The 12,158-nt window shown below is 35.9% G+C and overlaps 3 protein-coding genes across 3 annotated transcripts; 2 read left to right on the top strand and 1 right to left on the bottom strand.

Moving 5' to 3' along the window:
• The first annotated feature begins 3,629 nt into the window (after window positions 1-3,629).
• LOC116113247 (probable LRR receptor-like serine/threonine-protein kinase At1g34110) lies at window positions 3,630-5,190 on the top strand. Its single transcript, XM_031399392.1, has 3 exons — window positions 3,630-3,924; window positions 4,068-5,132; window positions 5,177-5,190. Exons 1-3 carry the CDS (start codon window positions 3,630-3,632, stop codon window positions 5,188-5,190), a joined length of 1,374 nt encoding a protein of 457 aa, XP_031255252.1.
• Window positions 5,102-6,805, top strand: LOC116113274 (leucine-rich repeat receptor-like tyrosine-protein kinase PXC3). Its single transcript, XM_031399418.1, has 3 exons — window positions 5,102-5,132; window positions 5,205-6,012; window positions 6,348-6,805. The coding sequence occupies exons 2-3, from the start codon at window positions 5,310-5,312 to the stop codon at window positions 6,662-6,664; spliced, it is 1,020 nt and encodes a 339-aa protein (XP_031255278.1). The 5' UTR covers window positions 5,102-5,132; window positions 5,205-5,309; the 3' UTR covers window positions 6,665-6,805.
• Window positions 6,806-7,096: 291 nt separating this feature from the next.
• LOC116113246 (TMV resistance protein N-like) lies at window positions 7,097-11,353 on the bottom strand. Its single transcript, XM_031399391.1, has 6 exons — window positions 10,854-11,353; window positions 9,974-10,511; window positions 9,416-9,943; window positions 9,004-9,282; window positions 7,685-8,734; window positions 7,097-7,447 (listed from the first exon to the last, which is right to left on the bottom strand). Exons 1-6 carry the CDS (start codon window positions 11,351-11,353, stop codon window positions 7,097-7,099), a joined length of 3,246 nt encoding a protein of 1,081 aa, XP_031255251.1.
• Window positions 11,354-12,158: the final 805 nt, after the last annotated feature.

Raw genomic sequence — 12,158 nt, 5'->3', positions numbered from 1 at the left:
GTGTCGTTTCGCCAAACCTTGGATGGGAACATGTCGTTCTCCCTATTTTAAACTTTTGTTTTTTGAAAATCTAAAATCACCCTCTTATTAATCCTAAATACCAACCTTGTAGATTTAATAAACCCAAATCACTCTTCCTTTTAAAAAGAAAAGAGAAAACAATGACGGGTCTAATCACTAGACAAGGTTGCAACCAAGCTATGTCATGCGTGATTGGCCAGGTTGCATGGCCACTCCACATTATGACTAGCTTCCTTTCATCAACCATACAAACTCCGATAACCATTTTCTCCCTTTGATTTGAATGAAATTAAAAGGTAGAAAACCGGTTATCAAAATTACAAACACCTGCTACTCTTTCCACTCAACCCCTCTCACATTCCTGCACTTTCTCCCTCATTCCGATGGATTTCGAGTGCCTAAAATCACCACGAAGCCTCCATTGGCCTCACCGGCATCTCCCCACCAAAAACCCCGACACCCCGGACCTTGATTGCTCATCGATCACCGTCAGTCACCCTACGATTTCACGATTTTAATTTTTCCGGTAGTTCTCGAAGTCAAAAATCACCCTAGACCCCTCCATTTGCCTCGCCTGCATCTCCCCACCAAAACCCCTATTATCCCAAAGTTCAATTAGTCGTCGATCGTCACCTGTCTACCGAGGTGTTTTTGTTGGATTTCAAACCTAAAGGAACTGAAGTGTATTTATCAGGGGTGTGTTTGCTAGATTTTAAACCTACGGGATGGACTCAAACCGATTAGACTGGTCAAACTGTGACCCGATCCCCTAGCTGGGTTGTCACACAGACGGGGTTCCTAATCATTGTACTACAATATAAATCCCTCGTATATATTATTTTTTAGTCAAGTTAATTTTCAAATTAAAAAGAGAAAATATAATTGTGAACTTTGGAATGTGGAAGACGAACTGTTGAATTCCTGCTGCCTATTTTTATTTTATACCAAAGTTGATTTACTAATTTACCCATCCTGCCCGGGATCGGGGTTTGAAGAAGACGAGGGGACCTGGCTGTCTTTTCCATTTTTTTTTTTTTTATAAAAAACGTAAATGGTAAATCCCTAAAAATAGAAAACTACCCAAATCAATTCTAAATCCCTAAGCTTATCTTCACCACCGCCAGCGCCTACCATCTTATCACACTCTCAGCGGTGATCGTGACTCATTAGGCTGCTCTTTGTGGCCGCCGTTCTCGTGAATCACCATCTTCGCATGCGTTACCGGCGGTGAAAACCGTGTATAAATCTTCACTTTTAGTCTTTGTTTTGATTAATTTACATGGGGAAGATATCTTAGTTTTAGTCTAAGCTTATGATTTGTCTCTGATTTTATTTTAGCTTATATGGAAACGATGTATAGTTGCTTGTGAAATTTTCTAACTGAAATGAAAGAAATTGTTGTAGATCATTTGAATATATGTATACTGTTAAATTTGCAGAGGACGTAGTTGTTCATAGACTTACATTTTAACTTCTTTCTGGCTCAAGTGATTGAGTTTTGCAGTTTCCATTCATAGCATGAGACAAGAAGGATTGTCATACCCTGTGTTTTAATAGTGTTACGCTATTGTAAACGATTAGTTGTTTATGCTTAACTATTTTGTATTTTATGTGACTAATATCGTAGCTTCAAAGGTCTGGTTGGTCAAAAGTGTAGAAAAGCTAGTATAAGAAAAGTGTTAGAACTATTTTCAGCCAGTCTAGTCTTCGGAAATCTTGTTTTGTAGTATCCAAGTCTCTCCAGTCAACTGCACTCCCATCGACAGGGCCAAACATTTGCTTATAAAACTTCCCTCGCAATAATCAACCAATTAAACCAATGCCTCTTTAGTCTCCTCCCCACCTGAACTAAACTAAACAAACAAAACAAACTTCTTAAAATTCTCTTTTACCCCCCCTGAAATGAACAACCATATTCATGAGACCACCACCTTTTTGCTCTTTCTCTTTTTTTTTTTTTTTAATTTATTATTATACCCTATGGCGTTCTCGCAACAGTCTTCATAGCAAACCATCGCCATGATAAAACCATCTCAACTTCTAAACAATTCAGACTTAGGATGGGATGTTACAAAGCAGCCGAACCCTTGTCTGTGGAAGGGAGTTAAATGCAGTGTTGGTTTCTTAATAACTCAGCTTTCTTTATCTGGGTTTGGTCTCTCTGACTCTTGAGTTTTTGTCTGTTGTTTGTAATATTAGTTCTCTGCAATGGCTAGATGTTTCCGAAAACCAGTTGAGCTCAATCCCCCATGAATTCATCAGAAATTGGGGTAGGATTGGTGTGCTCGAGTTGTTAAATTTTAGCAAGAATTGGTTGGATGGTTCTTAATTAACCCATTTAATAATAATAATAATAATAATAATAATAATAATAAAATACTCTTATAAAATTATCAAAACCCCTTACATTAGTTAAACAAAAGCAATGAAAGTTGGTTATTACAATAAAGAGTTATTTATAATGTCGAAATTTCTCATGTGTCGACCACAAGTCAGAGACCAGCTTTTTACTATAGGTTCTGTGAAGTTAGCGACTTGATATTCACCTTCGATTGACACATTAAAATTTTCAAGACATTTACACTATAGATTAACTATTTATAACATTACTCGTTAGAAGTCTAAAACTAAAACATTTTTTGTAATAACGACTAACGAGAACATTCAAAACCAAGAGTCGATTCGCATTCGCAAGCGCCAAATTGGATTAGCAGCATTTTAGCTTGTTGAGGCTTGTCCACTTAATCTTCACATCAAAACTGGATAGATATAGAAGCCCATTTCAACTTGGGCTAACCAGTATTTGTACATACAGGTTACATTTAAGCCTGAAGCCCCTGGTGATTTTGGTCCCAACCAACAGTATAGGTTTGCTTTTACCCTTATGTCTGTGTGTAACTACGTGGTTTAAGTAAGGGATAAAGTGGCAGGGACAAGTTCAAGGTTCCGTATGGTTGAAAACAAAACAAGAAGACACATAACGTCTTTCTCTCTTTGTTCAATATTTTCTTTGTATTGTCCAGCAAAACTAACAAGACCCTTGTTCTTTACTTGATAAAAGTCAGGGTGTGTGGTTGTTTGTTAGTTCAAAAGTATGGCTGGTCAAAAGTCCAAAAAATTAAGTATAAGAAAAGTAATACAGCTTCTGTTAGTCAAGTCTTTTGAACTCTGTTTCGTAGTATCAAAGTCTCTCCAGTCTAAAAATTCCACTCCCAACAAAATTTTTGAAAAATTTCCCACATAAGAATCAACCAAACCAATACTTATTTGTCTCCTCCTCACTTGAAACTAAACTAACTCAGCAAAATTAAACAACTATTCATATTCTCTTCTGGCTCATCAGCTCAAATGAGGCACCATATGCATGGCACCACAACCTCTCTCTTCTTTTGTTTCTTCATTTTACTACACCCTTTAGCATTCTCTCAACTACCATCAGACCAAACAACCACCATGATCACTCTCTCTCAGCAACTTAACAATTCAGCTTTAGGATGGGATGTTGCAAAACAGCCAAACATGGCACCACAACCTCTCTCTTCTTTTGTTTCTTCATTTTACTACACCCTTTAGCATTCTCTCAACTACCATCAGACCAAACAACCACCATGATCACTCTCTCTCAGCAACTTAACAATTCAGCTTTAGGATGGGATGTTGCAAAACAGCCAAACCCATGTTTGTGGAAGGGAGTTACTTGCAGTAAGAGTTCCTTGATAACGCAACTTTCGTTATCTGGGTTTGCACTCTCTACATATAATTTGCCTGTTGTTTGTGAGATTAGTTCTTTGTATTCACTTGATCTTTCCAACAACGCTTTGAGCTCAATTTCTGAGTTCATCAAAGACTGTGGAGGGATTCATGGGCTAAAGTCATTGAATTTGAGCAAGAATTGGTTGTCTGGTAATTTAACTAGCTTTTATAGTTTTGTTGGATTAGAGTTCTTGGATTTATCTTACAACAGCAGACTGACGGAGACATTAGTTTACTGTTGTATGAATTAGTTAATCTTAAAAGTTTGAATCTTAGTCACACTTGTTTTGAAGGTTCTATTCCTAGCCACCTTGGAAAATCTAAGGCTTTAGAGCAACTTGTGCTTTCTGAGAATAATTTCAGTGGTGAAATACCTGAACAAATTGCAGATTATGGGAACTTGACCTTGATCGACTTTAGTGTCAATAATCTTTCGGGGTCTATTCCTCATAGAATTGGAGAACTTGCAAACTTGGAAGTTCTAATCCTCTCTGAGAATAATTTAAATGGTGGAATTCCAGCAAACCTTTCCAGTATATCAACCCTGTCGCGTTTTGCAGCCAATCATAACAATTTTAGTGGTTCAATTCCTGGTGGACTCACAAGATATGTGAAGAATTTAGATCTTAGTTACAATAAGTTGACAGGGTCTATTCTAGAAGACCTTTTGTCATTTACAAATTTGCAGACCGTGGATTTGTCTTATAATTTGCTAGAGGGTTCAATACCTGATAAAATGTCTCCAAGCTTGGTTAGGTTGAGATTAGGAAGCAATTCACTCAATGGTGTGATCCCTTCGGCGAATTTTGCAACTCTGGAAAAATTGACTGGCTTGGAGCTGGACAACAATAGCTTCACTGGAATGATACCTCCAGAATTGGGTGATTGCCAAACTTTGACGCTGTTAAACTTGGCTCAGAATAAACTGAATGGTTCATTGCCGGCACAATTGGGTAATCTCAAAAGTCTTCAAGTTATGAAGCTTCAACTCAACAACCTGAGTGGAGACATCCCTGTTCAGTTTTCCCTGCTAAAGAATTTGTCTCAATTAAACATTAGCTGGAATTCGCTGACTGGTTTAATACCTTCTTCCTTTTCCAACTTGCAAGAGCTTACAAACTTGAACTTACAACACAACTATCTCAGTGGTTCCATACCTGACTCAATCAGGAACATGAATTCTTTGATAGAACTCCAACTTGGAGAAAATCAGCTAAGAGGCCGAATTCCATCGTTGCCAGTGAAATTGCAGATTGCTTTGAATCTGAGCAGCAATCTCTTTGAAGGATCTATCCCACACAGCCTTTCTAGCCTGACTGGATTGGAAGTTTTAGATCTCTCAAACAACAAATTCTCTGGTAAGATTCCTGTTTTTTTTACTCAAATGCCAACCCTGACGCAGTTAATTCTTTCTAATAATCAGTTGTCAGGAATTGTTCCGAAGTTTACCGTCTTTGTTTCGGTCAATATAAGTGGAAATCCGAACCTCATACCTGCAACAGCACCAAACACTTTCCCGGAACTGGCAAAGAAAAATGCCAGTTGCTGTTTCAATAATTACTGCCCTTGCTGCTGGTGTCCTTGCCGCTAGGGTAATCACATTCATTGCTCTATCAATTCCAAGATGTTTCTACCTTTCTTGGATCATCCGAAGCAATTTTCTGACGGAAAATGAAATCCACAAATCAAATATTTCCTTCACCAAAGCCATGGAAACAATAGCTAATCCATTGAACATTGTCCTGAAAACTAAGTTCTCAACCTATTACAAATCCATCATGCCATCCGGAAAGAGCTACTTCATTAAGAAGCTGAACCGGAGTGATAAGATATTCCAGAATGAGAAATTCGAGCAAGAGCTAGAGATCATAGGGAAGCTGAACCATTCAAATGTCATGACTCCTTTGGCTTATGCATTGACTAAGGACAGTGCTTATCTATTTTATGAATATGCCCAAACATGCACCCTTTTCGACATTCTTCACAGTAGCAATGGAAGTAGTATGGATTGGGAAAGCCGTTACAGTGTAGCAGTAGGATTAGCCCAGGGTCTTGCTTTTTTGAATGGATGCACCTCTGGTCCAATTCTCCTCCTTGATCTTTCAAGTAAAAACATTATGCTTAAGTCACTGAAAGAGCCACAACTTGGAGACATTGAACTCTGCAAAGTGATTGACCCCTCAAAGAGGACTGGCAGTCTTTCCACGGTTACTGGTTCTGTCGGTTATATTCCTCCAGGTAAACTCTCTCTCTTGCTTTTATAGCTAAAGAATTGCACAAACCAGGTATAGATTTTACATTTACGAAAATTCTTAGGCACATTGGCTATCAAATACATTTGTTACGCATATACATTTGATGCATAATTTAGCACATAACCTACGATTTAGCAATTCCTAAACCCGTCTCAAATCTGAAAAAAGGTAAAATAGGCATATTAGCATCACCAGTTCAGGATACTTACCATTGGATCTCATTACTCATGATCTTTTCATCATTCATTAATCTGCAATCAGATAGATTCCTAATTTTCTGTTTTAGCTTTCTAAGGTCTGTATATGAGATAATTGCAAAGTATGCCTACACGATGAGAGAAGCAGCGGTTGGGAACGTTTACAGCTTCAGAGTTATTCTCCTAGAGTTGCTGACAAGAAGACCTCCAATTAGCGAGGGTACTGAGTTAGCCAAGTTGGTGTTACACAACTGGGAACATGAAGATAAAAGGGATGAGATATTTGATGTTAATATCTACGCAATTTCACTTGCTATCAAAAACCAGATGCTTGCAGTCCTTGAGGTTGCTATTGCTTGTGTTAGTGTCTTACCAGAAGGAAGGCCAAAGATGAATGTTGTGCTACAGATGCTACAAAATGCGAACACATTAACATAAACCCAACTTTGCCTACTGAACATTAATTGAATCAGTTTTAGAAGCATATTGTAGAACTTTTCATTGTAGCTTTGTATTTTGTGCAAGAGTCTTCTTGTAGAAAAGGTTATATATTTATGAATCTCCCTTTTTTGATTGTTCTGATTGTCTTAATTTCGTCTCAATTTATTTCCCTATTGTCCATCCTCAAATAATAATAATAATAAAGAAAAAGTTAATTATCTGATAACGCATTATAACGTATAAATTAACACAATCAAAACTCTCAAACAAACAACATAAACACAATGCAGCATTGACAGCAAAGCCTTGGCTCAACAGAATCTTGATCAATGAAACTCACTCAAAATCTTCATTCTTATATATAGGATGGACTCCAACCCCTTTCACTCGGCAATTTGATGATGAAATTTGGAAATTGGGACTATTAAATCATTTGATTTTCTCATCAGGGAAATAAAGTAGCCAAAGATGATCTGACTTAGGCACGCGCAAGCCAACTTCATAATCAACCTCTACAACATAACCGTTCTTCCTTGGATCGTTATCGAACACATCACAGACAGCAACATTTATGCCAGAACGACCACCAATATTAGCAAAAGACATATTATTGTCAAAAAATCTAGAGCACATAACATATCCCACCAAGTACTTGCTATTATTATTGTTCAAATCTGGCGGCTTTTCTATTTTTATTAAATTACCGTCACTCTTATGCTTGAACCACTCTGGAACTTCACTTCCTGGAACAACCATGCTAAATCTATTACTTTGATTTGCCTGTACCCAAAATAAAACAAAGCTCCTGTGAGATAGGAAAAAATAGACATGTTGCATAATGTAAATACAAGGAAATGGCAGAAAGGAAATGTAATAATAATAGTAATAATAAAAGCATAATCATGACCATATATATATGTAAATAAAATTAGACAGATAATACAAGATCTTTAAAAGTTTGGGAAACGTCTTATAGAAAGAGAATCTAATTCGAAAAAGAGAGAGAAAGTGACATGCCTTGAGGTGTTCCTTCATAATTGAAAATGCCTCACCACCACCATTGAGTTTCAAGAAACAGTGACATGAAATTTCTGACAAATTCGAATTGCATAATCTTAATGCATTAGATAATCTTTCCAGGGAAATGCAACTGTTTACTTTAAGTTTGCGAACATCGGAAGGAAGTTTTGGCAGAATTTGAAGCCTCGCGCAATAGTTCAACCCAAGAACTCTAAGGTTAGAAAGACGATTGATGCTAGCAGGTAAAGAAACAAAATTGTTTTGGCTTAGATCTAAAACCATCAATGAGATGAAGCTTCCAAGCAAATCACTGGTTATTGCTCCTTCCCCAAGATTACAATCACTAAGATCCAACTTTGTAAGATAACACAAATTAGATGGCGAAGAAGACAATATCAAAGTCATGGGATTTGAACTTTTCTTAAAAAATGATTTTGATGGTGATCCTTTGCATCCCCAAAATTCTAATTCTGAAAGATTCTTCATAGAAAAAAGGGATGACACTTGTCTTATGGCAGTTTTATGTAATCTGAGAATACGCAAAGTTTCTATTTGCCCCAAAGTATCTGGCACACTTTCAAGTTTGGAGCAATCAGAGAGATTGAGAATATAAAGAGATTCCAAACCATTTACTGTATTTGGGAGACTCACAAGTTCAAAGCAATGACTGAGGACTAGAAATTGAAGAGATTTCAAGCCATCTATAGTACTCGGAAGACTCACAAGTCTCGAACAATAAGAGAGAGACAAGGTTGAAAGAGATTTCAAGCCATTTATAGTGCTTGGAAGACTTGAAAGATTTTTGCATCTTTCCAATTTCAAGTATACAAGTCCAGATAGAAGCTCAACAGACACAGGCAATTCTTCAATGGCAGTTTCATTTAAAGAAAGCTCGAAGAGGCACTCCATACTTCCTATAATCTCTGGAAACCTCTCCAATTTTGAGCAACCAGAAAGCACAAGACTTTCAAGAGATTCCATATGAATCTTGTTGAGTTTTGAGACTTGAACAATGTCCCAAATCCATCCGTTTAATCTTTTTATGAGCTAGTAAAGATGGGTGAATCTCACACAATCTTGAACATCCTCTGAGAATCAAATCTTCAACATTTGGGATCTCTGTGAGGTCTGGTGTTTTGATCAGGCTCTTGCAGTTTATGAAACTCATAGATTTCAACATGTATAAAGGCTGTTAAAATTGAAGGGAAAAAAAAAACGCATTTCTTAAGTTAATTACCACATTAATTAAATGACGAATGCATAAAGATATTCAATAATTATTAACTAAAAAAAGAAGTGTAAGTGAATTATCTTACTTTGTTCCCCTTCCATAGTTGTCTGATGTGGCTACCGTCCATTTTAAGTTCAACAAGTATATTCAATTGAAGATTTGATGGCAATGATTTTAAAGGGTATCCATGCCAATCGAGTAATCTTAACTCGTTGGAAAGATACTCAAGACCTTCAGGAAGTTGTACTCTATGAATCTTGAGTAATCTTAGGTTGACCATCTTTGAAAAGGCTTTAGCACTTGCAGTACTTGCACTTACATTGAACTTTTTTCCAAGTATTATGGCTTCAACTAGCTCAATCCCCTAAAAAATTGAGATAAAAAATATAAGTGACAAACAAAATTGGAGACAAAGATAAAAGAACATATACATATAGATATAATTGGTTAAAAATTGAAGGAAAAAAACAAAAAAATCTTTCCCACCAGGTGTATACCTTGTTCTTTGTTAGCACATGACGAATGTCCGCTTCATCCCATAATCTACTGCGTTTTCCAGACTCTTCTATGGATTCTCTCTTAACAATTTGTTTACCCATTTCTTGTAACAAATCATGCATCCATAGTTCATTGAAATTTGAAATAGTTATAAGAGATTTTTCAAGGAGAACACTTAATCCAATAGTTGGGTTAAAACCACAACCATCCAAAATTCTTGTTACATATTCTCTCTTCTCTCCTTTAAAAAAACATGCAACATCAATAAATATTTTCTTCTCCGTTTCTTGCAAACCATCAAAACTTATTTGAAGTATATCTAAAACCTCCTTATTAGAATCTCTTTTGAGTCTTTTTAGTGCGTCAATCCATTCATCTACAGGTCTACCAAACAAAAATGAACCCAAAACTTTGAGAGCTAATGGAAGACCACCAGCATACCTTACAACATGTGGGGACAACTCCAAATAGTCTTCTGAAGGCTGTTGGTTTTCAAAGGCTTTCGAGATAAGGAGTTCAAGAGCTTCATCACAATTCAGTTCTTTAGCTTCTTAAACTTCATCAACCTTGTGAGTCATCAACAAATGTTTATCTCTTGTTGTTATTATGATCCTACTTCCTAAACCAAACCATTCACGTTTTCCAACTAAATTGTTTAGTTGGTCAATATGATCCACATCATCTACAACAACAAGAACTTTTTTGTGACACAACTTTCTCATTATCTCATTGATTCCATCATACTCATCGCATATGTTATTATCTCTTCCCCTTAGAATTTTCAAAAGAAGCTGCCTTTGTAAAGTAACCAGGCCACTTTTTCTTGAAATTTCCCTGACATTGGCAAGAAAAGCACTCCCTTCAAATTGATATGAAAACAAGTCATGAAAAACTTGTACAATTGTCGTCTTGTCTATCCCTCCCATTCCACATATCCCTATCATGCGAATATCGTTAGACCCTGTACCTATCAACAACTTAAATTCCTCAAGGCGAGAATTTATTCCTACTAGGCCCTCAGAAGTCATCAATGTTGTTAAACTTAATTTAATTGATATTTCTTTGACAATATCTTGTATGAGCTCTGATTCAGCTCTGCAAATGAAAAAGAACAATTAATAGTAGTGATCAATTTATGACAAAAAATTACTATATAAGTTTACAAGTACCAAGAATTCTTCTGTTTTCTTTATATAGTTTAATCTGAATTTTAGTCTTTATCATATTATACACGGTCAGCTATTTAATGTAGGACATCTCTTAAAACTTAGAATTCAGTAAATATAAGGACATGATTGGTAGTTAATAAAAGAGATTTTTTAAAGAATAATCAAGCAATCATCATAGTCTAATGAAATTATTGATCTTTTAATAATTGGATACTTACAGTAAAAAACATTATGACACATTCATAACATGTAAAAGAAAAACAATTACCTGTTTTCCACATCCCATCCAGAGAGATTGGCAGCCTCTATTAAAGCATTCCTCCATATTTGAATATTTTGTTTATTCTCCTGAAAAGTTTCTTCGTGCTTAGCAAAAGCTTCCTCAAACGTTCCTGTTTGTTTTCTTACCATGGATGGATCAACATCATAAAAAATAGGAAAAACATTTTGTCCCATTGTATTCTTACATTCAACAATCTTAGCAATTTCATACAAGCACCAAGTGGAATTAGCATAGTTTCTTGAGAAGACGATAATTGAAAATCTTGATTCTTCAATTGCTCGAAGGAGCTCCAAAGAAATGGGTTTTCCTCTGTCAAGTTCTTCAGCATCTCTAAAAACATTAACTCCTTCTCGAGTCAAAGCTGCATATAGATGATCTGTGAAATTCTTCCGAATATCTTCTCCTCTAAAGCTTATAAAGACATCATACTTCCAATTAGAAGAACAAATATGAGTATCTGAAGAAGAAACTCTTTGGATACTCATGGAAGCAATACGATTGATTGTTCCAAGCTAATTTTTGCCAAGTTACACGTGTCGTCTATGCCTATGTAAGACCCTGATAGAATTGAAAAATATAAGTAACCAATTTCTTCTTGACCATTTATATATTTTTTAGCGGAATATCATTTTTTAAACAAAAATACATGCATACCATATAATTTTCAACTCTGATATTGTATAAAAGCTACTAAGAAATTAAACTTATATGAATACATTATGTTAGCAAGAAATTAAGGATTGAAATTAAAAGCATATATGCTAAATAAAAAAACCTAACTATATTCTTCTAATTATTCTATTCAACTCTCGAAAATCCTATTTCAGGTGCATAGTCATGCATATACTTAAAAAATTAAAATAAAAATAGAACAAACTTACAGAATTTTGATGAATGAACTTTGACGTAAAGAGCTTCAAAGAAAGCTAATTGGCTGTGGTTTGATGGGAAGGCACAGAGAACTTTTCTCTGTTATATAAAAAGATGAACTCAACAAATTTCTCCTCTTTTCTCTCTTCACAAACTTTACAAAGAGAAAATATACCCCGCAATTCTAACTGACGTTAAATGGAGTAAGGGCAAAACAGGTAGTTCACATACACACATTCTATTTATAAGAAAATAAATATTAATTAAAACCTAAAAGAAAAGCCTAACCCTCAAAACCTTGACTTTCCAATTTCCACCGTTTAAAGGCGACATCACGGCGGAGAAAGCGAGTCCCCTCCGAAACCTCACGCACCACTTTCATGTTTCTCTCTTCATAGTAAACCGATCCGGTGGTGTTCG

The sequence above is a fragment of the Pistacia vera genome, unplaced genomic scaffold, assembly GCF_008641045.1.
Source record: "Pistacia vera cultivar Batoury unplaced genomic scaffold, PisVer_v2 Contig676, whole genome shotgun sequence".
In the NCBI taxonomy this organism is placed as follows: domain Eukaryota; kingdom Viridiplantae; phylum Streptophyta; class Magnoliopsida; order Sapindales; family Anacardiaceae; genus Pistacia; species Pistacia vera.
The sequence above is the reverse complement of the archived record's forward strand: the minus strand, read 5'-3'. Positions and strand labels throughout refer to the sequence as shown.

Excerpts from the sequence above, each read along its gene's own strand:
- LOC116113247 (XM_031399392.1), top strand. The coding sequence starts at position 3,630 with ATGATCACTCTCTCTCAGCAACTTAACAATTCAGCTTTAGGATGGGAT. Across the intron at positions 3,925-4,067 it reads GAGCAAGAATTGGTTGTCTG|GTTCTATTCCTAGCCACCTT; the intron begins GTAATTTAACTA and ends CTTGTTTTGAAG.
- LOC116113274 (XM_031399418.1), top strand. The coding sequence starts at position 5,310 with ATGCCAGTTGCTGTTTCAATAATTACTGCCCTTGCTGCTGGTGTCCTT. Across the intron at positions 6,013-6,347 it reads TGTCGGTTATATTCCTCCAG|AGTATGCCTACACGATGAGA; the intron begins GTAAACTCTCTC and ends AGATAATTGCAA.
- LOC116113246 (XM_031399391.1), bottom strand. The coding sequence starts at position 11,353 with ATGAGTATCCAAAGAGTTTCTTCTTCAGATACTCATATTTGTTCTTCT. Across the intron at positions 10,512-10,853 it reads GGATGGGATGTGGAAAACAG|AGCTGAATCAGAGCTCATAC; the intron begins GTAATTGTTTTT and ends TTTCATTTGCAG. Across the intron at positions 7,448-7,684 it reads TTATGAAGGAACACCTCAAG|GCAAATCAAAGTAATAGATT; the intron begins GCATGTCACTTT and ends TTTTGGGTACAG.